The sequence below is a fragment of the Nicotiana tomentosiformis genome, chromosome 10, assembly GCF_000390325.3.
Source record: "Nicotiana tomentosiformis chromosome 10, ASM39032v3, whole genome shotgun sequence".
Lineage (NCBI taxonomy): Eukaryota > Viridiplantae > Streptophyta > Magnoliopsida > Solanales > Solanaceae > Nicotiana > Nicotiana tomentosiformis.
Genome location: NC_090821.1, coordinates 19,423,115 through 19,446,295, shown reverse-complemented (window position 1 = coordinate 19,446,295; position 23,181 = coordinate 19,423,115). Strand labels below are relative to the sequence as shown.

The 23,181-nt window shown below is 36.2% G+C and overlaps 1 protein-coding gene and 1 long non-coding RNA gene across 11 annotated transcripts; one reads left to right on the top strand and one right to left on the bottom strand.

Moving 5' to 3' along the window:
• Positions 1-3,085: 3,085 nt before the first annotated feature.
• On the bottom strand, positions 3,086-22,007 carry LOC104112628 (uncharacterized). 10 transcript variants are annotated; one of them, XM_070187561.1, is made up of 16 exons: positions 21,766-22,007; positions 21,649-21,677; positions 21,476-21,578; positions 20,876-21,047; positions 20,124-20,303; positions 19,541-19,698; positions 19,119-19,395; positions 18,765-18,979; positions 18,551-18,649; positions 17,925-18,445; positions 16,873-17,636; positions 16,346-16,544; positions 15,356-15,617; positions 13,206-13,320; positions 8,269-8,403; positions 3,086-3,498 (listed from the first exon to the last, which is right to left on the bottom strand). In XM_070187561.1, the coding sequence occupies exons 1-13, from the start codon at positions 21,935-21,937 to the stop codon at positions 15,447-15,449; spliced, it is 3,060 nt and encodes a 1,019-aa protein (XP_070043662.1). In that variant the 5' UTR covers positions 21,938-22,007; the 3' UTR covers positions 3,086-3,498; positions 8,269-8,403; positions 13,206-13,320; positions 15,356-15,446. The 10 variants fall into 10 exon arrangements, with proteins under 10 accessions (XP_070043662.1, XP_070043666.1, XP_070043664.1 ...); XM_070187565.1 differs by lacking the exon at positions 8,269-8,403 and adding an exon at positions 3,939-4,139; XM_070187563.1 differs by lacking the exon at positions 8,269-8,403.
• On the top strand, positions 5,553-8,386 carry LOC138900547 (uncharacterized). The gene is made up of 2 exons (XR_011411627.1): positions 5,553-5,626; positions 8,229-8,386. It is a non-coding gene; the product is annotated as an uncharacterized lncRNA (long non-coding RNA).
• Positions 22,008-23,181: the final 1,174 nt, after the last annotated feature.

Sequence of the window (23,181 nt, the reverse complement as noted above, 5' to 3'; positions counted from 1 at the left end):
AGACCTGATATTGCTCATGATGTTGGTATTGTTAGCAGGTTATTGATAATCCCGAAAAAGAACATTACGAAACTGTGAAGTGGATACTTAGGTATCTAAAAGGAATCTCGAATGAATGCTTGTGTTTTTGGGAGATCAGATCCAGTCCTAAAGGGCTATACAGATATTGATATGACCGGTGATACTAATAATAGAAAATCCACATTAGATATTGATTTACTTTTTCAGGGGGGGCTATATCATGGAAGTCTAAATTGTAGAAGTCACTTTCAATAACTGAAGCAGAGTACATTGCCGCTACATAAGCTTGCAAGGAGATGGTATGGCTCAAGAGGTTTCTTCAAGAGCTTGAATTGTATCAAAAGGAGTATGTCGTCTATTGTGACAGTCAAAATACAATAGACTTGAGCAAAAACTCCATGTGCCATGCAAGAACAAAACATATCGATATAAGATATCATTGGATTCGTGAGCAAGTGGAGAACGAATCTTTAAAGGTCAAGAGGATTCACACGAGTGAAAATACTGCGAATATGTCGACCAAGGTAATACCGAGAGACAAGTTCGAACTATGCAAGGAACTTGTCGGCATGAACTCTATATGAAAAACTGGAGTCACCTCTTTCAGATGCATGGGACTAGAGGGGGAGATTTGTTGGGTCCACCCTATGGCCCATGTGAAAGAAGATATGTTTCTTTTGGCTTTGAAATGTCAAGCCAACCAAATCAATAGTAGAAAGAAATTGGGCAGCAATTGTTCTTTGATTTCACATGTAGAAGCTAACTTTTGCAGTAAATATTGATGTCATTACGTACATCATCATGGGAGTTCTGCAACTATAAATAGGTGCCTCTACTTTCATTTGTGAAACACACCAAACAGATAGAGTAAGAAAAAAAATACTCTGTAAGGAAAAATATAGAGTTTGAGCGGTATTGTAGTGAGGTGAAAAAATCAAAAGAGGGTTATTTCTTTTGAGTGTTAGTAGTCTTGGGATATTTTACTCAGTACCACAAATTATAAAATTCTTGTTATAGTGAAAGTTGCTCCTCTCAGGCCGTGGTTTATCCCTTATTTAGAAGGGTTTTTCACTTAAAAATTTCGGTATTCTTGTTTCTCTTATTATTGCCGTTGGTTACTGTATTTTAGTAATCCGCATTAATTACAGTTGTATACCGTGAATATTATTTTTGTGGGGGTTAATTTTTCCAACATTTAAAGGATATAGTATTCACGGTGGACTAAAAGATTATATTAATTCCAAATGTAGAAAGTTAATATTACAATCACGTGTATAATAATGTATTCCAGAAAAAACATATCGAATGAAATTACAGTAATCAAACATAGTGCTAAATTTGTACAAATTATTATGTTATCCAACCTGTGAAGTTGAGGAATGTCATAGCTATTGGTGGCCAAATGGATAACGAGAACAATTAATCATCCATATTATTCACTAAAGAATGAGTTGGATAATGAATTTTTAAAAATGGGTCAAATTTGGATAAGATCCATATTATCCACTTTAAAAATGGATATTTAATAGATAACCAATGGCTTTAACTTTGACATTGTCAAAGACTCAAATTGAAGATTCTCAAATTTGGGAGACTAGGGGTGTGTTTTGATATGAAGGAAAATGTTTCCTCGAAAAATATTTGCTTGGAAAATAAGTAAATTTCTTGCTTACTTCTTGGTATTTGATTAGGTAGCAGAAAAATATATATAATTTAGGCAAACATTATATGAGACAAAATGAGTAAGGGCGGAGAGGATGGTAAGTCGAGTCTAGGGACTAGAGTGGTGGTGTTAAAAGGGGCAAGGGCAGAGAGTGGGGTAGGGATTGGGGGTGGAGTGAGTGGGTAAGGGTGGGAGCGAGGAATAAGGTGGGGAATGTTGAGAAATAATTTTGAAAACTATCTTCCCTACTTTTGGTAGGGAAGTCATTTTACTCCAATCGGAGGAAAATAAGTTCATGAAAAAATCAATTTCTAAAATATTTAAGTCAACCAAATATGGAAAAATTGATCCTTCATACCAAACACCCTAGAACTCCCAGAAATGATCACATTCAAGAAGTCATAGATAATAGAAAAATTACCAGCTATGTCCATTTATAAGTAGCTCATTACAAAAATTGACCAATTCATAAAATATTACTAATATTAGCCAATTAGCTATTGTAGCCAAAAAATATCAAATTTTTGCTTTCTTTTGAATGAGTGTTAATAGAATAGATTTGGTACATCTTAAGGAGCTTAAATCTCAGTTTTGGGATGATTTGGTGAAGTTTTGAGGTGGTTTGAATTGAAAATTTGAAGAAGAAGATGAACATTATAAAAAATGATACGTGTACAACACTGTGTATCATTTGTGTATCACATATGTATCATAATTGTATCAAATGTGTGTTACATGTATACACATGTATATTCATGTATACATGTGTGTGCGATACATGTTTGATACATGTGTCGCAGAAGAATTTTTTGAACTCGATTTTAACTACGAATTTTGACACCAAATCAGTCCAAATCACCTTCAATCTTCCTCAAATTTTGTATATTGACTCATCTATATGTTTTCAATGAATTTCGACCATACCCATTGAAAAAGGTCATTTTTTGCTTAGATTTTTGAAATCTTGTATATATATTTCTTTGTATTTCATCACCTTATTTGCTACCTCATCCGTGAAATTTGCTTTCCGTCTTGCATCTAATGTTGTTGATCACACTTAAAAATATGGAAGGAGATCTTTGGTGTAATTCTCGGAGAGAAAGAACTTTATTTATTTGGGTTTTCAATTTTTATATGTGCTTGGCTAATTTTGGCAAGTCTATTATTAATGGCTAGAGGTTGGTAAGAGACTTATTTGGCATATTTCTATAAGATTCTCTAGATAATATGGGTATCCATATTATCCACCGGTTGACCCATTGTCTATTTGTATTAAATATGAACATATCGGATATTTTATTCGTTTTTGCATTAGCAGTTTCCGACCCGCCTATATCTAACATGACTCGCCCGTTTGCCACCCCTAGTCTTAGCTAACTAGATAAATTAACAGCTGGAAAATCATGAAGTGATGGGTTCAAACCAATTAAATGGCCAAACACTATTAGCATTTGACAACACTGCTGTATCAAAACTCAAACTTAGCAGAAACATAGTTCAACTTTTGTGGTTTTGTTGTGTATATTCCTAACCCTGGAAATATTCACACGATTGTTGGGACAGAAGCACTATGGTATATACTTTTTTTTCTACTCCAGCTAGCACACACCTCCACTATTCCACTAGATACGCATCCCACCAACACAAGTATCAGATATCTCTGCACGTGGAAAAAATCACCGAGCGTTTTGTATCCTTTAAGATATTGACGGTTATGTCTAAACTTGTGCTTGCAGATCACTTGGTGCTTGCATCATTGCACACTGTTCTCTAGCTCTTGCAAGTATTGCTATAGCTGAATTTGTTATATAGATCTGCGAACAAAAAGAAATTAATGAATAATGAAGGCAAAACTAAAGTAACCTGTAGCTTGATAAGGACACTGGCAAAAACATGACATGGAATTGATTGGTAGTACAATTCACATTCAAAGAAACGCGATTTCAGTACTTCAATAGAAATCAAACCAAACCGAGAAGGTCCGAAGGATTTTTTTCATGGTCAGTAGAAAATTTTTGTTCTGTGGAAGCATATAGACCTTTGAGATGCATACAATTTTTTAAAGAAGGTTAAGCAATTAGATAAATTAGAACAGCATACAGAATTTGCTACTGGTCCTGTACAATGTAGCCAAATATCAGACAACAAAAGAGTTCCTCATTTGTAGGGATTCTAACGTTTGTAGAATTATTTCAGCCTCATTTACATGTTCCATCCTACACCATTAGCAGCAAAAAAAATATATAAATTAGACCTTATCTAACTGGTGGAGCTAGCAAAATCTTCAAAACATCTTCTATTCCTTTTAGTCCAAACAGTCCACCACAAATATATGCAGGAAAATGTATTCCACCACAGTAGCTTCCTCTTCCTTAGGCCTATGTTGTGCTAGCACCTCAGCAAATCATTTGTTGATTTGGCATGATAGTTGCAATCCAATCATACTTAAGAAAAGCTGCAACAAGTGCATAGTAATCTGGTAGTGCAAAAACAAATGACAGATGCTCTCTGAATGTCTTCCACAAAAAGAGCACTTGCCTTTGGAGATACGCACAAGTGAGACAAGCTTCTTTATTCAGAATTCATGTAAAGCAAGTGATACAATCATGTATGGCAAGGCTAGCACGAAGCTCGTGGTGGAAGATAGATGTCTCAACGTTGTTTTGTTTCCTTCTAAAAATAGGACTTGTGTTTTTTCCCATTTTTTAGATTGGTTTAGTATTTCTTTCCAGGAAAAAGGGACATCTTCTCTTTTTTTGAGATGTACTAGCTATAAATACCTAGGTAATTCATTCTTGAAGGAAAGATTTTGCATGTCGTGATTATAAACAAATTTATGTTCGTATTGAACTTGGGAATTACTTCTAAGATTGAGTTCTTGACATCTGAATCGTATCAAGTGGCTTCCGAGTAGATATAGTTATATTATGATAGCCTTTAGCAGACTCACTTCTACATCAAAGCAAGACATAATTCTAACTCACTTGTACTCAAATAACTTTGTTCTTTAGAGATAATTATGATTGGACAAAGCATTCAATCGTATGCCCAAAGGCATGTGGTCAATATGGTAGCGGGTAAAGTTGGTCCTAAAAGCAATTAATGATAATGATACTAGGGTGTCGTGAGCTACCGTTCATTTGATTCTCCAAGTTTTGGACACATGCAAGAGGTATTTCATTAAGAACTCTTCTATGCTTTGGTAAAATTTATTAAGATGATGTTGTCAACCTCAAATTGCAAAAGCAAGTTATTTCAACTATACTGCTCGTTAGTTACAATTCAGATTTCTTGGAATGATATCTTCTTAAACCCTAAACCCTAACAACCTTAATTTATACTATTACAAGTCTCATTCTAATTCTCGACTCTTTGGAGTGCAAGATTAGTTTGGGTGGTAAAATACTACCCGCCAATCATTATGCTGACCATGCCACTCAAGCATTCTCATAGCCAAGCACTCATTAAAATGCTGGAGATTGAACGAGCGTTTTGTTGCTGGCATAGGCTAGACTCTGCAATAGCTTGGGGTCAAATTTTCTTAGTTACGTGAACATTGTCATGTTATTATTCTAAAATCAGCTAAAGCGCCTGAAGAAATAGGAGAGTTCAATCCAGAGATCTTGCCTTGGAACAGAGTGATTCCTCCAAAAGTAGTTTAAGAGTCGCACACAAAAATGATTGGAGTCATTATTGAGGATATCCGGATAAGAACTATTGACTTGGAAGAAAAAGGCCCGGCTTGCAATGTGCTATGTCGCTTTACGGCCAAATTAAAAGGTGGGCTATACTCCTGGATTGATGAGGTTGATAATACATTAATTGTTTGTCTCACTTTAGATTTTACCAAAAAGTTAGAATGGATATCATTACCGCCATGACATTACTATTGCATTCAGTTGTAGAGGAAGCGTTTGTTGTAGTAAATTGTGTAAAAAAGCGGTTGAAAATCTTTTTGACCAACTGGCTTTTTACACGATCTACTATAAAAAACTCTTTCTCTACAGCTAAATGCAAAAGAAATGGCGGGTTTAAATCCAAATGGAACTTGAAGACATAGCCAAGCAGAAAGAGGTTTTTTGGAGACAGAAATCCCGTTGTCTTTGGCTTAAGGAAGGCGACAGGAACACAAGTTTCTTCCACAAAATGGCAAACTCTAACCGTAGATACAATCATGAACATTTCCAAAGGAGCCTCAACGCCTCATTCATTGCTTTAGTTTCTAAAAAGAATGGGGCCAAGGATTTGAGGGACTTTAGGCCAATTAGTTTGGTTGGTAGCTTCTATAAAGTCCTATCCAAATTACTTGCAGGAAGATTAAAGTGTGTTATCAGCAAGTTGGTTTCTCAACAGCAGTTGGCTTTTATTAAAGGGAGGCAAATCACGGATGCATCTTTAATTACCAATGAATGTATTGATACAAGAAAGAGGCAGGGTATCCCAGGTATACTTTGCAAATTGGATATTGAGAAAGCCTTTGACCATGTGCACTGGAATTTCCTTTTAAACCTTCTAAAGGATATGGGTTTCGGTAGCAAGTGGACCAATTGGATTTATTGGTGCATTTCCACTGTCAGATTCTCAGTACTTATGAATGGATCTCCTCAGGGCTTCTTCCCCTCAAAAAGAGGCCTCAGGCAAGGAGACTCTCTTTCTTCCTTTCTTTTTCTTTTGGTAATGGAAGGTTTAAGCAGGATGATGGCTTGGCAATGGAAAACAACTGGATTAGGGGATTCTCTACTTGTGTAAATGGGCCTTCCACTCTTGACATCTCACATATTTTATATGCGGATGACACTTTGATTCTATGTAATGCTGCTGTTGATCAAGTTCTTTATCTTAGAGTGATTCTTTTGGTTTTCGAGGCAGTTTCGGCTCTGCATATCAATTATCTAAAGAGTCATTTGTATGCTATCAATCTGGTTCCTAATATGCAACTTCTGGCTGATATTATGGGTTGCAACATCGGTTCTCTTCCTGCAAAATATTTGGGCCTTCCTCTGGGGGCCCAATCTAATGCTATATCTATCTGGAGTGATGTGTTAGAGAAATGCGAGAGAAAGTTGTCTACTTGGAAAAGACAATATCCCTCACTGGGAGGGAGAGTGGTTTTGATCAACAGTGTTTTGGATTCTTTATCCACTTACACCATGGCTTTTTTTCCCATGCCTGTAAGTATCTCCAAAATATTGGATAAAATTCACAGAGGCTTCTTTTGGCAAGGTAACAAAGATAGGAGATCTTTTAACTTAGTCAAGTGGAACACAATCATCAGAAGTAAGAAGTTTGGAGAACTGGGGATTAGGGATTTAAAGGCGCATAACAGTAGCCTAATGTGTAAGTGGATCTGGTGTTTCAATCAAGAAGAAAACTATCTCTGGAGGGCTGTAATTTTCTCCAAGTATGGTCTTCTTGATCCCTAGACCACCAAACCTACTCCTCCTCCTTTAGGACTTGGTATCTGGAAACATATCAGGATGTTGTGGGATTTCTTCATGTTGCACTCTTCAATAAAAGTGGGGGATGGTAGAAAGACTAAATTCTGGCAAGATATTTGGCATAGCAACTCTCCTATTAAAGACAGCTTCCCAGACCTTTAGAGAATCACTTCCTCGAAAAATGCTCTCATTTCAGACTTCAGATTGGATCATGGTTGGCTCATCAATTTCAGGAGAAGCCTAAACGACTGGGAGGTGGATAGGTATCTGAGTCTCTTGGACTTTCTCCATAGATCTTCTTCTTCTTCTCCTACCTCTGATTGCCTCATCTGGACGACGAATTGGAAAGGCACATTCTCGGAGAAATCATGTTATGCTACTCTGACACAATCTAACCCATTGAATACTCCTTGGCCTTGGAAACCCATCTGGAAGAGGCTGGCCCCTCCCAAGGTTAAATGTTTTTCCTAGTTGGTATCTAGAGAAGCTTGTCTCACACAAAGCAACCTACAAAGAAGGGGTATGCAACTTGTCAACAGATGTGTGTTATATGAAGAGCAGCTGGAGGACGTCAACCATCTTTTCCTCCACTGTAAATTTACCTCCCAAATTCGGGACCTTTTCCTCAATATCTTGGGCATTTTTTGGTGTATGCCCTTTTCAACTCTTCAGTTGTTGCAAGGGTGGCACAAATTAGATATTCAGCGACCTTCTATCAAAATTTGGAATAGTATCCCGGCTGCAATTTGGTGGTGCATCTGGAAAGAGAGAAATGATAGGTTGTTTGATAGTAGGAAGAACAGTCATTGATATCAAACACAATTGTATTGTTTTGCTTAGTTTTTGGTGTAACATGGGCAGATGTACATGCTTATGACCCTTGTGCCATGATTGACTTTATTAGCACATTACACAATTTGTAATGTTGTTTCTTTTTCTTGTAACCCATCCAGCAACTTCTTCTTGCTGGTTTTATTATATATAAAATACTGCTCTTTACCGATCAAAAAAAAAAAGGTATGGCAAAATGGCAACTATTTTTACTTCTTGGTCAAATTTAAAGGTGAGATCAAAACTTAAAGTGTTAACAACTTCATCAATCCAAGAATAGAGTCTACCCTGAAACTTAGCTACAAAGCGACATACCACATTACAAGCCAATGCACTTAAGAGCCTATCCCAAGCTATCGCAAAGTCTAGCTCATGCCTGCAAAAAAATGTTCCTGGCTAGATCTCCTGCATTCAGATAACTTGGCTATGAAAAGATTTGAGTCGCCTGGTCTGCATAATAATTGGATAGTATTATTCCACCATCCAAAGTAATCATGCACTATCAGGATCGAGAAGGAGAATGAGATTCGTAGTAGTATCACAAATATAGATTCAGTTACATGTAACGAGGCAAAAGTAAGCAAAGCAGCTTCCTTCATCATAATAATGTCACTCATTTAGGAACTCAATTAATTTCTTCGGTATCTAGCTCAAGTGTCGTTCCAAGAAATCTAAACTGAAATTGCAACTAAGGAGCAGTATAGTTGAAATGCTACTTGGGATTGACAACATCATCCTAGAATTTTACCAAAAGAGAGAAGAGATCCTCATGAAACCCCTCTTACAACCGCAGGATCCAATTCTTGTAGAATTGGCCAATTGTACGAATTGTAGCCCACACATAGGTATTGCTATCAGTTATTGCTTTTAGGACCAACTTTACAAACTTCTCTATGGACTCAACATGTCCTTTAGGTAAGCAACTCAAATAAGACACAGTCTAAGTACGGCAGCTCGACGTCTTGTCTAATCATATATCATCTCTCATGAGTTAGAGAAAAACTATAAAAGTACGACTGAGTAAGAAATATACCTTGCTTCGAGAAGTCAACTAACGTTTGTCATAACATTACTATTATCTACTCAAAAACCACTCATCACGATTCGGGCATCAAGAACTCAAACTTGAAAGTAATTGCCAAGTTCAATTTTTGGAATCACAATATGCAAAGTCTTTCCTCAAGAACGAGTCTACCAAGTATTTATATCTATTACATCCCAAGAAAAGGAAACCAGATAACCCTTCTTGAAAAGCCTACTATACAGACTTAGAAAAGGAAAAAAACACAAGAACTCCAATTTTTCAAAAGCAACAAGAAACAGCGTTGAGACCCTCTATTGTTTCGTAATTATCTTCGTGCTAGTCGGGATCTTATTAACAAGCTACCTTGGATAGAGCTTTAGATCTCAAAGTCTTGTTTCCATGGCCAAGGACTTGCAATCTATTTAGAGGCATACATTTTGTACGTGCATGATTGAAATTCCAGAGTGCATGTATGGGAAAAGGAAGGCATACTGTCGAAACACATTTAAACTCAAGGCTGCAATAAAATCTTTTGGATGATAAACCTCATCAGATGACATGCCAATATTATGTTTTTTTGGAAGATGCCTCATTGTCAAAATCTAGCATCTCACACCAGCTCTTGTAGTAAGCATTGCGAAGTTTTATGCTGCATTTGATTTAAGAAATTACTACTTAATGTAAAAAGAAAACAAAAAGAAATAAAACATACTTCATTCTTTTGATCCGAAGACATTCAACTTCTTAAACCAAACTATAAGCTGCATCAGACGGCTTGAGCAAGGCTTGAAAATCTATATAAAGGAAGGACATAGGAAAGGTGACTTGGCACTCTCTATAGCCAAGAAAGCCTTTTATCTTTTATCTCAATTTTTTAGATTTTCCCACTATTTTCTTCAATTTTGTGCTATACACCTCTTAAAACCCCAAAAGACACCTCTTAAATGCACATCTTAAATTCTCTCCCCAAAAGACACCTCTTGAAGATTTCAATAATTTCATATCAATTATATACCCTTTCACCTCCTCTATCTTCCCGTATCTCATAAATTCGCATACATAATTTTACAACTTATTAAATTGGATTTTGCTCAAAGGTAAATACCAACTAAATTGGATATTGCTCGTAGGTGAACACTAATCTATACTATATTAAAAGTGGGAAGCCCTAAATTAAAAAGTTAAAATACCATAATACCCCTGCTTAAACACCCAATAACTATTCTAAATAACCTTACACTACTTAATGAAATAAAATTAACTAGATAAGCCAACGCTTCAATCAAAAAAGAAACAAGGCCAGCGCTTTAAAAAGAGAGAAAAGACAACGCTTTATATGCACTTTTGGCAGAAAACTCTCTTCGCGGGAAAAAAATACACCTATAACACCCCCAAGCCAATGCTTATACTCATTCATCAACAGCCAGATCTGATGGTTCTCCTATTGGTTGCCGCAAGTTTTACTCTTTTTGCAAGTATTCATTAGTCTCTACGCTTATTAGTTATATATGCCGACAATATATAGCCCTATTTTTTTTTAAGGGGACAATATATAACATTATTGTCAAAGTGAATCCTGTGATCGGGTATGATATCTTTTCTCTGAAAGTTTGTGTTGATGACTCTTGTATTATTTGTTTATTTTTCGTATATACATTGTTAATATTTAAAGCTAATTAGATCCAGTAGGACTACAAACTTAAGGTGATCGACAGGAAACTCACCGAAAAGGTTATCCATTGGTATGAATTAAAGGTTTTAATAATAATTTTTTCAACATGGAGCATAATTCATAAGATACTTGGCTTAATGTATTAAAGGTTTTAATAATAACTTTTTCAACATGGAGCATAATTCATAAGATACTTGGCTTAATGTATATCCTCTTTTCATGATCATAATTAAGTGGGAATGAATTACAAAGATTATCCTTCAATTAGAAAGACCAAAAATTTGTACTTATCTCAAACTAAATCTTCTTGTCTTATTAAAAAAAAAAATGGAATATAGCTCTCAAATTTCAGTCTCAATCTCTATTTTCTTTCCTCCTTCTTATCACTTCCAAGTTTGTTCTACTCTTTAAACCGCTAAGTCCTCTTAAGAAAGATGATTTGCAAATAGAGACTAAAGCATTGCAAAATCCTCCATGAAAAAATATCACGTGATTCCATCACAGGTAAAATAATAATCATGTCCAAAAAGAACTTAATGGTACCTTTGTTTTAGTCTACATTGTCTTCTTTGCCACTAACCCCGAGAGGAACACTGGACAATCTCATGTTTCTATTCATTCATATATTTTTTAATGGTTAAGAAAGTATCAAACTGCGTTTTCTATTAGATGTTATATATAGTTCAGTTTTTCCCCAAATTATATCTAATAAGGTCTTAGTGTTGCTCTGTTGTTCATATGAATTTGTTTATTGTTCAGGCATGTCTTAACATTATTCTTAAGTTATATATTTGTATTTATTGTATCATATTCTCTTAATTTATCTTTATGTGAATATGTGGAAGTTGTGCTACACGAGATTGAAGAAAAGAGAAACTTTCTATGCGAGCATAATGAGATATTAAGATAGTTTAACGATTATTGAACCACACGATGAAGGAATGGTCAAAATAGCATGGGCCAAGCAATTTTCGGGCTGGTAATTGAAAAATAGCCACTATTTTATGCGGAGATAAAATCTGGACAAAAATACCCTAGCTGAAATACGAAAAGTTCCAGCATAATATGCTGGATTATGGAGCTCCTGCATATAAACTTCCATCATATTATGTTGGAACTCCAACACATTATGCTGGAATCTCATATGTAAAAAATTCGAACTCGGGCATATTATGCTAGAATTGTTTTTTTTTGTTCAGATTTTATTTTTACATGAAAAGTGGCAAAATTTCGATTACTTTTGAAACTGTGGCTAATTTTCAAGTAGCAGTTGTAAATCAGGCTATTTCTAACTTTTTTCCGAAGGATTGTGGCATTCTCTAAAGCTAAAACTCCTATCTATCGATCTTTTTTCCTTGATCTTTTGCTTTTTTCCCTTTTCTGATTTATGTGATATTTTTGAAACTCCAAAAGTCACCTCATTAATATTAATAAACTAACAAAAGAAATAAATAATTAAAGATAATTATACATTTAAGAGTAACGTACAACTACTATATTTACAGGAATTGTGACAAAAGTAAGATGGTATAAAGGGATAAATGTTTCCAAGTATAGTCCATAAATGAAAAATGAGCATAGTTTGCTTGAGAAATACATATACTATTATTTACTTCCTTAAGAGTTCAAACAATTTTTTTTTAAGAATACCAACATCATATATATCAAGGTATGCATAACCGGAGTTTAAAAAAAGTTATGTATAACTAGAGATCAGCCTCCCCGGATGTATAATTATTTAATTAAAAAGAATTTTCACGTGTAAGAAATAGGGTCAAAGATGAGTGGTAAGACTTTCCTAATTCTGTTATGGTTCCTGTTCACCTTCCCCCAAAGTCCATTCGTGGGAAGGGGTTATTAAGTGAGGATTCACTCTTTCCGACGTAGACTCAAATTTTATACCTTTGTAAAAACTTCAAAAATGCAATTCAATTAGGGGTGGAACTGTGTTTTATTACTATCAAGGTTTTGGTATCGAGAGAACAACCACCCTTTCTTCTATATGTGCTGCGCTTAGCCCTCATAAGAAATTACCTATAAGAAGAGAAATCAAAGAAGTATCTCTTATACTTAAAGTTAAAATATGGCAAGAGGATTGAAGAAGAGTAACAAAAAAAATGCAAAAGTCTATACGGAAGATCAAGTCAAACTTTCTAGGATGGTGTGTGGGAGTAGAACTGAACTTAATAGTCTTATATACAAAAAATTGAGCTAGGTGCTTCTTGAGAGTCATAACAAAGTGACCGAAACGGATGAAAGGAACATACAGTAAGAATATCATCTATAAGGAAGTATTACGTACCTCATAAAATCAAAATAAGTAATAACAATAGCATGTATCTAATTAAACTTTGATTGTTCATCCTCGTAGGTTAGATATCCAATCATCTCGATCTCGACAAACGATCCACCATATAAAGACCACATTAATTATAATAACTTGTAGTTTATTCTTTCAAGTAAAGTTACTTATTCAAAGCTTTGTATTAATAATCAGACTCGAGATATACGTGTAACGCACGTGCCGAGGAACTAGTAAAGATAGAAGGATCATACCTGCAGTTGTCGACTACCAACCAATCCTCCATATCACACGTCAAATTGTGCACAAGTGAATGCAATTCTTATAGATCCATTTGTGTTCTTGATCTTGTGTGATCTGTCATGGCCTCTGCACCGGAATAAAAACGAAAAGCCTTCCTTAGATTTCCTTAGATATTGTTGACAGAAAAATATCGTTGATCAAAAGTTAATTATGATGCTTCACTTCAGAATGCTTCACTTCATATGTATATTGAATTATTCTTTCTTTTTACGGATAAATTTTTTTTTGCTTGCTGGAAATTGGTATTCAATCTACTTGTTGATAGTTACGGTGAGAAGAAGGGTTAAAGTTGTAAATATAAAATCTATATATGTGTAGAAAGGAGGACATAGACAAGGGGATTTGGGACTTCTCTTTGGCCAAGAAATTCAATTATCAGTTGTAGCAGGGAGATGTTGTATGCCGTATCACACTTTGTCTGCTTTTTCTTCCATATCTGTAATTATTTTTTGGTAGTTAGGATGCTTTACTCTTGACTACTTTATTGAATGACAAGAAACTGTATTCTCTAGGTTGAGTTTTAGTGGAGACAACAGTATTTTGCTACAAGCATTCGGTAACTGTCTTTGATTTGGATGTTCACAAAAGAGCATGAAAAGATTGCTGATAATTTTTAGTTAATGTACTTTTTTTCCTGAAATTTAGTTAAGATTATTCACAAGCTTGAACCGTCCCATTGTTTTAATTTGCTCAATTCATTGTTAATAAGAAACATCATTTACTGGGTTTGAGGTTTTGTATTGGACAACAATAACAACAACATACCGAGTATAATCTCACAAGTGGGGTCTGGGGAGGATAGTGTGTACGCATACCTTACCCCTACCTTGTGAAGATAGAGAGGTTGTTTCCGAAGACCCATGGCTCAAGGTAAGCCAAAAAAAGGGGGCAGAAATAAACAATCAGTAACATACATATCAACAAGATAATAAGTTAACTGAAGCGAAAGAAACAACAGGTAAAATAGAACTCTAAGAATACGAGAGTACAAGACTAATACTACTATCTACTGGTACGGCATAGAAATAAGCTCGACTATCCACTAACCTCTTACCCTAATTATCAACCTTCACACCCTCCTATCAAGGGTCATGTCCTCAGTAAACTGAAGTTGCGTCATATCCTGCCTAATCAGTTCTCCCCAATACTTCTTAGGCCTACCTCTATCTCTTTTCGGAACACCAAGGCTAACCTCTCACACCTCCTCACGGAGGCATCTGCACCCCTCCTCTTCACATGTACGAACCATCTCAACCTCGCTTTCTTCATCTTGTCCTCCATTGGGGCTACTCCCATCTTGTTCCAGATAACTGCATTCTTAATCTTATTTTGAAGATATTCGATAATTGTTTAACTATTATCAGTAAATTAAGTTTCAAACTAGAAGTTTTAAAAAAATGAAGTTTTAAACTACAAGTTGTGTCCTAAAATGAGAGGGTGTATCCTTTCATCCTTTTTTAACCACATATTTTTATATATAACTGCAAGACGTTCTGTATTTTTGAAATTGCTAATTTTATTCCATGGGATGGGATTACAGTAAAGTTTCATTCTTCTTGATGCATAGGGACAACAATTCTACAGCCGAGGTTCGATTAAGGCTTCAGAAATTGAACGACATAACTTTACGTTTAACAATGTGAATGACGTTTTTTTTTTTGGCAATTTCAAACAAATCTAAGGGGCTTCCATGTTATTATTGCGGTTAGTTCTGCCAACAGTGATAGACCGACTGTTTAATTTTTCATAATTTGGAAGGATAACAATAAACTAAAGTTTCTTTGTTTTATTTTATTTGGATGATAAAAAAAAACAAGATGTAAAAGGGTTTCTAAGAATTTAAATGCAGTGTTATTCACATGCTTGGCTAATTTAGTATATTCATATACATTTGATTTTGTTCTTTTAATACTTTTCATATGTATGTCTTACGTTGTATGTCTATTCTCTATAATTGCTATTACATATTTTTTCATCCTATTATATACAAAAATATACAAATATGAAGGTGAGGGATACAATATGAAAAATCATTAAGTAAATCCATTTGCATGGCATACAACAAAAAATACAGGCAAGAACAAAGGCAGAATCATTTTACCTTTCGTGCTGAGGGATGTCATATAGGAAGGCGAGGTTGGATATTACAGAAATATACAGATCGTGCCAGAGAATAAACATGTCAATAATATCTAAGGGGCATTCAGAATGCCACCACTTGAATTGGGGATTTTGATAAACCCCCTCAATACATTTGATGGTAGACTGCTGCTATTCGATCCAGGTAAGCTTTCTGGTGATTCAAGTGCTCGAGAAGTTTGAAGAGCCATCTCTGAATGGAGTTGGAGGCAAGTCATAGCCAGCTGCAAAATTAGAAGTAATTAGGGTGGCTATGTAAAGCAAAAAGAAAACCCAAACATGGAATTATACGAGAATATAAAAACTGGAAATCAAGATTAAAAGATCAGAAAACGAAACCAAACAGTTTAATTGTCTGTTCAAAATGACTAATTGATGGTGATAAGAACTTAGCCTTTGATATATTAGTTGCAACAGATACCAATAACATTAAACATTTATCTGAACAATCAAAGGGCAATCACTAACAAGTAACCTGGAAATAATACTAGATAACTGTTCATGCCTGACACACAATATAACCCAAAATAAAGCAAAGAATTTGATTGGTAGCTAACAACTCATGAAGTTAGAACAAACAAATTGCAAGTTTTAACAGTTAAATTTCTACTGACTTTCTTCAAAGGGCTTCATGTACACAATTTTTACACTTCAGGATTTTGGTCTTACTTTTTCTTCTGCTTGCCTTTTTGTAAAGCATTAAACATACAGTCAAGTTCTCTCCGTCTATGAGCACCTTCGGAAAAAACAAATCCTACTATGCAATCTTATAATGTGCCATTGAACACTTTAGTCTCTATTTGGACTTACATTCGTACCTTTGAACAGGAGGAAGGTACTAGCTGTGTCTGTGACAGTCAGCTAACAATCTACAGAGTAATAGGTGCACATAAAACAAACAGAACAGAATATGCATGAAGTCTGAGAGGGGCATACAGCTCGTTTGACTTACTGTGCAGCACTCCCTGTCGGTGTCAGATTCAGCAATATGAAGTGCCCAGGTGCGAACCCACTCAAGTCCTTTTGAAATTTCAGAATTTCCCTCAACCAAGGCAGCCGCCACATAGGAGGGATGAAGAGAAATCAATATGCATGAAGAAGTAAACAGGACAGATCTCCTAACATAAGCTTCCACATGATGAGATATCTCCCTGGTAGTATAGAGAGTGAAAACTTCAGTGGGCATCTAAATGTAAACAAGAAAATTGAAACAAGATAGGAATTCACACTGACAGACTAGTGCATTGTCCAATACCACAGTAAAAATTACAAATGGAAGCAGGTCACTTCTACCACCAACAAACAACAACAACTAAGCCTCGGTCCCAAAAAAGATAAACACATTTAATTTTAGAAGTTAAAAGAAGATACGCATTTTTTCTCCGGTAAGCTCATCTTCTATTTCAATACGTTTGCAAGATTAGATCGGTAGTTATGTAAGAAGGTATATTCTCTGATATAATATACAAGGGTTATTACCTTGATCTTAACAATTCCAAAAGAGGAGATGCCAAAATAGATGCTTCTGGATGCATGGCTGAACACTTCACACAGACACCGAGCATGTAAATAAGCTTCCCCAAAACGAGAAAGTCTCTGCCAAGCAAATCTACACCATGCCTTTTCTTATCAAATCCTTCCATGGCTGGAAGCATAAATGCCGCTGCATACTGGGGAAACTTATTCTGGGACCATTCAAGGTGATTTTCTGGTACAGCTGAATGAAGGCTCCAACGGCGAGTCTTTCCTTTCTTGATCTGACCTGGTTTAGGGGGAAGTTCTCTCTCATAAGAGTGAGACCAATTCAAAGGAGTTCCTGGTGTTGAGATCTCCTTCCAAGGACCAGTTCCTGGAGGACCAATAGGTTTTGGCATGAACCATGCTTGATCGGACATGGATGATATGAGAGCGCCAGGCCGTTGCTTAAGTCTTGAAATCCCTGTACTTGCAAGCTCCTGTGCAGCCTCTGTCATTACATCAAGTATCATTAACCGCTGGCTGACATCTAAATTTGGTGAATAAAGCAATTTGTTTAGTGTATTGAGCGATTCATGAGGACATGTGACAATCAAAGCAACAAGTGCTTTTTGTCTCTTCTCTTCAGCTGACTCTTCCACCCCTTCAATAGTTGAATCAGAGCAGCGGGCTTGTAGAAGACTTCTGGCTAGATCAGAAGCTACAAACTTGAGCTCATCAGGTGATGCTCGTATAAGCTTCTCAGCAACATCAATAGCCTTATCAACCTGCTAAGAGGAAAGACGTCAAAAATGGTAGAGGGGGAACTTTTTTCACCTACTTTTCAGTGATAGCGCCGGAGCTACTAATTTGTCTTACTAGATATCAAACTATTTTATAGTAATCTTGGTAACTACAAACTAATAGTCACTTGACCAACTCTCGGTCTACTATAAACTGGTACAGATCTTTCGGAGCAAAAAAATGGTATCAAAGCTTGTTCAATCCTTAGAAGAGTGATACAATTAAAACTCTGCAGAATTGTCTGATAGGGTGATTTAAGAATTTGAACTCACTCCATCAGCATCATCAGATTTTCTTAGTGCTCCAATCACATCCACTAACTGTGAGAAACTTCTTTTCAGATCTGCATCATCATCTGACAAGTCATATGGCTGCAGAGACGAGTCATTCGAGGACTCAGAGGTTTCACTTGCATTATCCTCATCATCTTCCCTTGAGTCCACCTCATTATTTAGGGATGCTGGATCAATAATCTCATCTGGATCAACGGATTCAAATTCAAACAATTTCTTCTTTTTGCCCATCACGTTATCATGTGTGCTGGTAGCAGCTATGGTATTTAATTCTTTTGCAACTACTGTGCTTGAACAGCTCTTAGTATCTCCATCTATGTTTGTTGACCTAGCCAATAATCTTTTTTCTGGGGTTAATAAACCAAACTCCCAGTCAATAGATTCCTCGCGGCAACTATCATCAAGGTAGAGAGGATTCTGGGGGTCAATTACTTTGGAAAATGCTAAAGCAACACTGCTAGCCATTTTACGGACCAAATGGTCAGCACCTTCTAACCTACCTGTCAGCAAACACAAAAGATATAAGAAGATTTACATTAACTAGTCAGTAGTCATATAGAAAGATTATATTGTAAAATTTTACAGCAGTAAGAGCAAAATTTTACAGCTAACTCCTTCAAGAATACAGTGCATTGCATCCTTGGTTGCATCTAAATCTTCTTTAGACATCTTCTCTAGGCAAAGGCCTAATGCAGCAGTTATATCTGGATCTTAAGTTAAGGAAGCACAAAATCGTTGAGTAGACTAAAGAATTACAGATCTTATAATTTCCTCACTAAAGGTGTAAATTTTACTACTCAAAGAAAAGAAAAAGAATACAGGCTTGCTGCTCAATAGAAGTTGATTGCACAAATTCTCGTTTGGACCAAGCCGTGACAAGATGCTGGACAGTCTCTGAGAGACTACGGAGGTTACAAGCTTTCACAGATGAGGAATTTCCAGGGGAACACTGAAAAACAGCAAAGTGAAGAATCCATCTCAAGCAATTGCTAGGGAATACTTTCCACAACAAAAATTTCTCAAGAAACATGGACCTGAAAGAGAAAATTGAAGAAAAGACCGGTCAAAAATATAAAAAAGGATATTGTACCCCTCAAAGTTAACAATCTTTTCAAGACAATCAAAACGGAATCCACATTCTATCATAATAATGCATTGTGAATATTCACAAACCTAATCGAGGCTTGTTGCTGGTAAATCTGATGAAACAATATCCACAAAATCAAGTGAGCTTCAATATCTCCTGTATTTTGAGCTGCTAATTGTTTAAGTAGCTCTTCAGTCATTCTTTCTACAGAGTAAGGGTCTTTGATTGACTCTATCATCTTCAACCAAAATCGCAAACCAGGTGTTGATTCAAATGCTTCACCAACGGGGATATCCGAATTTAATGGCAAGGAGCCCCGCACATGTTTAAGTAACTCAGGAACCAATACACTTAACAGCACATCTACTTGCACAAAATGATTCCACTTTATAAACTCATATATCAAATTACAAATTGATTCCACTTTATAAACTCATATATCAAATTATTTGTACTAATAAAAAAATAAGATTCCTTGAACAATTTGCTTGTGCTTGATCAAATGTACCTGCTGATCCTCGCCGAATAATACGAGCAAATGCTTCACCCATTAACAGGATGCCACCACCTAATTTGTTTTTATCAACATGAGTTCCTCCATCTAAAAGCTCGTCCCATTCCTGTGCTCCAGCAAGAAGTTGAGCAGTGATATGCTTGAAGAAGAGGCTGAAATTCACTGGTGAAGAGTGGAACAAGACCAAGAGGGGTAAAAAATGGAACAAAGAACAAAGAGAAGCAAACTACAATATGTAGTCCACCATGCAGTTTTCAAAGAAACCTCTAATTGACACAAGTAGTGTCCACAGCCAGACTAGAGGGAAAAAGAATTGAAAATAAAATTCAATTGTTGAGTGAAAAACCCGTTACAGCCCACAAGTGCGGGAAGGAGGAAGGGGGGAGAGAGAGAGAGAGAGAGAGAGAGCTGCCGTTAAGTTCTCTCCGCCCATAACAAAAAGACGATTGAAAATTTTCCAGCTCATTTTGCGGAGATCAACTCAAAATCACGATAGATTCAACAAGTACTTAATGCATAAAAGCAAATAACCTAGTCAGAGGCAAATTTACCCCAAAGAAGAAAACAAAAAGGATACTGTGATGATAATGCATTAGGGGTTCCCGCTTGTGCTTTATCAGGTATAGACGTAAGGAGTTGGACCACCCGGGATATAATCTGCTTTAGCTCTTCTTGGGCAAGATCATGAGAGAAAGTATACAATTCTCGAGCAATCTGGGTAACTCCCTTATTTTCAAGCAAACAAAGCACAAGCAATCTGCACGCAAAGCTCAAAATATGAGAAGTTATGCCATTACTTTGTGAGCATATCTCAGGAGGGAGAGTGTTGCACCATCAAACAAGTCTACATATTCTTTGTATGAATTAGACATCGGCGATCAAGATAATACTCAAACATTGCACCAAAATGAGCAAGAAAAGCATTCCGGCAAGACGAGCAGAACATGCGCTAGGCAGAACAAAGCAATGTCCTAACACTCACACCATCAATAAAACCGATCACATCTTGTATAGCTGCCCACCAAGTTTGAGACTATAACTAAATAAACACGTTCAGTTTTGATCCGAACTATTTCTGGAGTGATAATTGCCTACATGACGTAACAGTCTTGCACCTACACATTTCTAGACTTCTATTCTTCATGGTCTGATTTAGTGAAATATATTGCAAAAAAAATGACAATGAAAAAATTATTCCATGGGCATGTTCAGAAAATTGTTAAGACTGCATTCTCAGTTTGGCCTGAATTCGCCACGCAAAAAGAGATGACACGTACTAAAATAGCAACTCTATGAACCACATACACAAAGTGGAAGATGTTTTGCTACCTTTCAGCATTTGAGTGGACGGCACAGGTTCCATGATCACTACTACTTCTCCATTGCAGACAAGGAACCAGTTTTTGAACAACCTCAATGACTTGTCCTCTCAAAAAGAACACATCATAGACGTGCATCCTCACAGAAATGGGGATACATGCCAGCCAATCAAAAGCCACATCTGCAAAAAAAAAATATTAGTGACGTTATTAAACAACTAACCAAGCGAGAGCTAAGACATTAAAATGATAATGCGAGCCTCGCTCTCTGTATAAGGAAGCATATCAATTTGCGCAAAAGCATCATTACAACAATGATTATTCCAATAATATGTCAAAGTAAAAACAAATCTAACTGTGCAAAGAGAGAATTGAATACAACAAACACAACGAGCAACATGTATCAAGGAAAGTAAAAATTGCATTCACAATTACTTCTTAATCTAGGTTTTAATGTTTTTCTCATCCCATACACAAAAACAGACCCATAAAAACTAAAGAATTAAGCTATAACTACAGTGCTAAGAAGTATGGCACTGTTATTTTCAATTCATGTTATAAAGAAAGGGATCTTATCATTTGACTAATTATCCAGGACTATCAAACTTACCATATAACAAAACCCTGGCCAATGTTGAAAATGCAGGGCCTTTGTAGAAAATCTGCCACCATTCATCTCTCTCGTGTGTAGCCGGGAGTCTCAAACTTGTTAACTTTAGTAAAAACAATTAAAACATTATAAGAAAAAGAAACCAATAAAAAATAGCATGTACAGCGTAGTACCTGTTCCCTGTACTGCTCGTTAACACTACCTATAGAATTGCCCAAAAATAGAGGATTATTGCCCAATAATTAACTTTATTTTCTCGTTAGTACTGGTATGAGTTTTTTTAATCGCACCTGCGACGGAGTGGGAGTCGAGAGGGAAGAGAAGAAGGGCGAGGGAATGAAGAGCGCAAATGACTTGGTCGACGTGTTTGGCATCTTTGATAGAGGCAGTGACCTGACCAACCTTCTCTAGCACTGTTATATCCACCTCTCTCTTTCGCCTTGATTCTGCTTCCTTCTCCATTGACGCTGACGAAACGCTTTTATTTTTTACGGAAGTTTTGCCGGTTTGGTTTTATGAGGTTGTTTCGATTGGCTTTAAGCTGGTTTACGGGCAAAGTTCAAAAGTGATTAAAATAAATTAAAAACAAACCAACAACAACAAGCCACTAATTCCAATAGAATCTCGACACTGTTTCTGATAGAAACTTCATTCCCGCCCTCCAACAACTATTCATTTTATTTATAGGGTGACTCGAACTCACAAACTCTTAGTTGTAAGTATAGTGTGCTTACCACTAGAGCAACACATTCTTGTATGTTTAAAACAAACCAAAAGCAATAAGTTACAACAATACCAACTTATTGCTTTTTGAAAATGCCATATTTTTTAAGTCAATCGGGCTATATATTATGAGAACTTTGCAGGGGAAATAACAAAAATGATCCCCCACGTTTGGAGGTAGATTAAAACCAGTCCATTAAATATACTCTTGAGCAGTATTGATCCTCTACTTGTCAAAAATAAGCATTTTGGTCTCTATCAACAACAACGGCAAACCAATATAATCCGACAAATAGGTTTTGGGGAGGATTTTGTGTATGCAGGCATTACTTCTGTCTTGTGGAGGTAGAGAGGTTGTTTCTGATAGACCATCAACTTAGTAAAAGCATAGTTACAGCATAGTTGAAAAGAAATATAGTATCGAGGAAGCCATGAAAAAAAAACAGTAACAAAAAGCAGTAACAACGGCATAATAATAAGATAACCAAAGCAACATATATAACTAGCAGTAATAGAAATCTAAGTGTAAGAAAATTCGCGAAAAATAATGATACTACAGGTATAAAAAAAGGAAAAAGCTCGACTACCTACTAACTCTTTACCCTAATTCTCGACCTACATAATCTCCTATCAAGGGTCATGTCCTCGGTAAGCTGCAAATATGTCATGTCCTGCCTTATCACATCTCCACAATACTTCTTTGGCTACATCTACCTCTCATCAGACCCACTATGGTCAACCTCTCACACATTCTCACTGGGTATCTAGGAACCTTCTCTTCACATGTCTGAACCATCTCAGCCTCACTTTCCACATCTTATCCACCACATGAGCCACTCTCACCTTGTCCCGAATATCCTTATTCCTAATTTATCTCTCTTGGTATCCCACATATCCATCTCAGTATTCTTATTTCCGCTACTTTTAACTTTTGAATATGCGAGTTCTTGACTGGCAAAGACTCCATCCCACACAACATAGTC

Bases quoted from the DNA above. Each gene is read 5' to 3' on its own strand.
- LOC104112628 (XM_070187561.1), bottom strand. From the start codon at position 21,937: ATGGAGAAGGAAGCAGAATCAAGGCGAAAGAGAGAGGTGGATATAACA. The intron at 21,579-21,648 runs GTACTACGCTGT...TTTTTACTAAAG, and splicing joins ACGAGCAGTACAGGGAACAG to TTAACAAGTTTGAGACTCCC. The intron at 19,699-20,123 runs GTATCCTTTTTG...AGTGAATTTCAG, and splicing joins CCTAATGCATTATCATCACA to CCTCTTCTTCAAGCATATCA.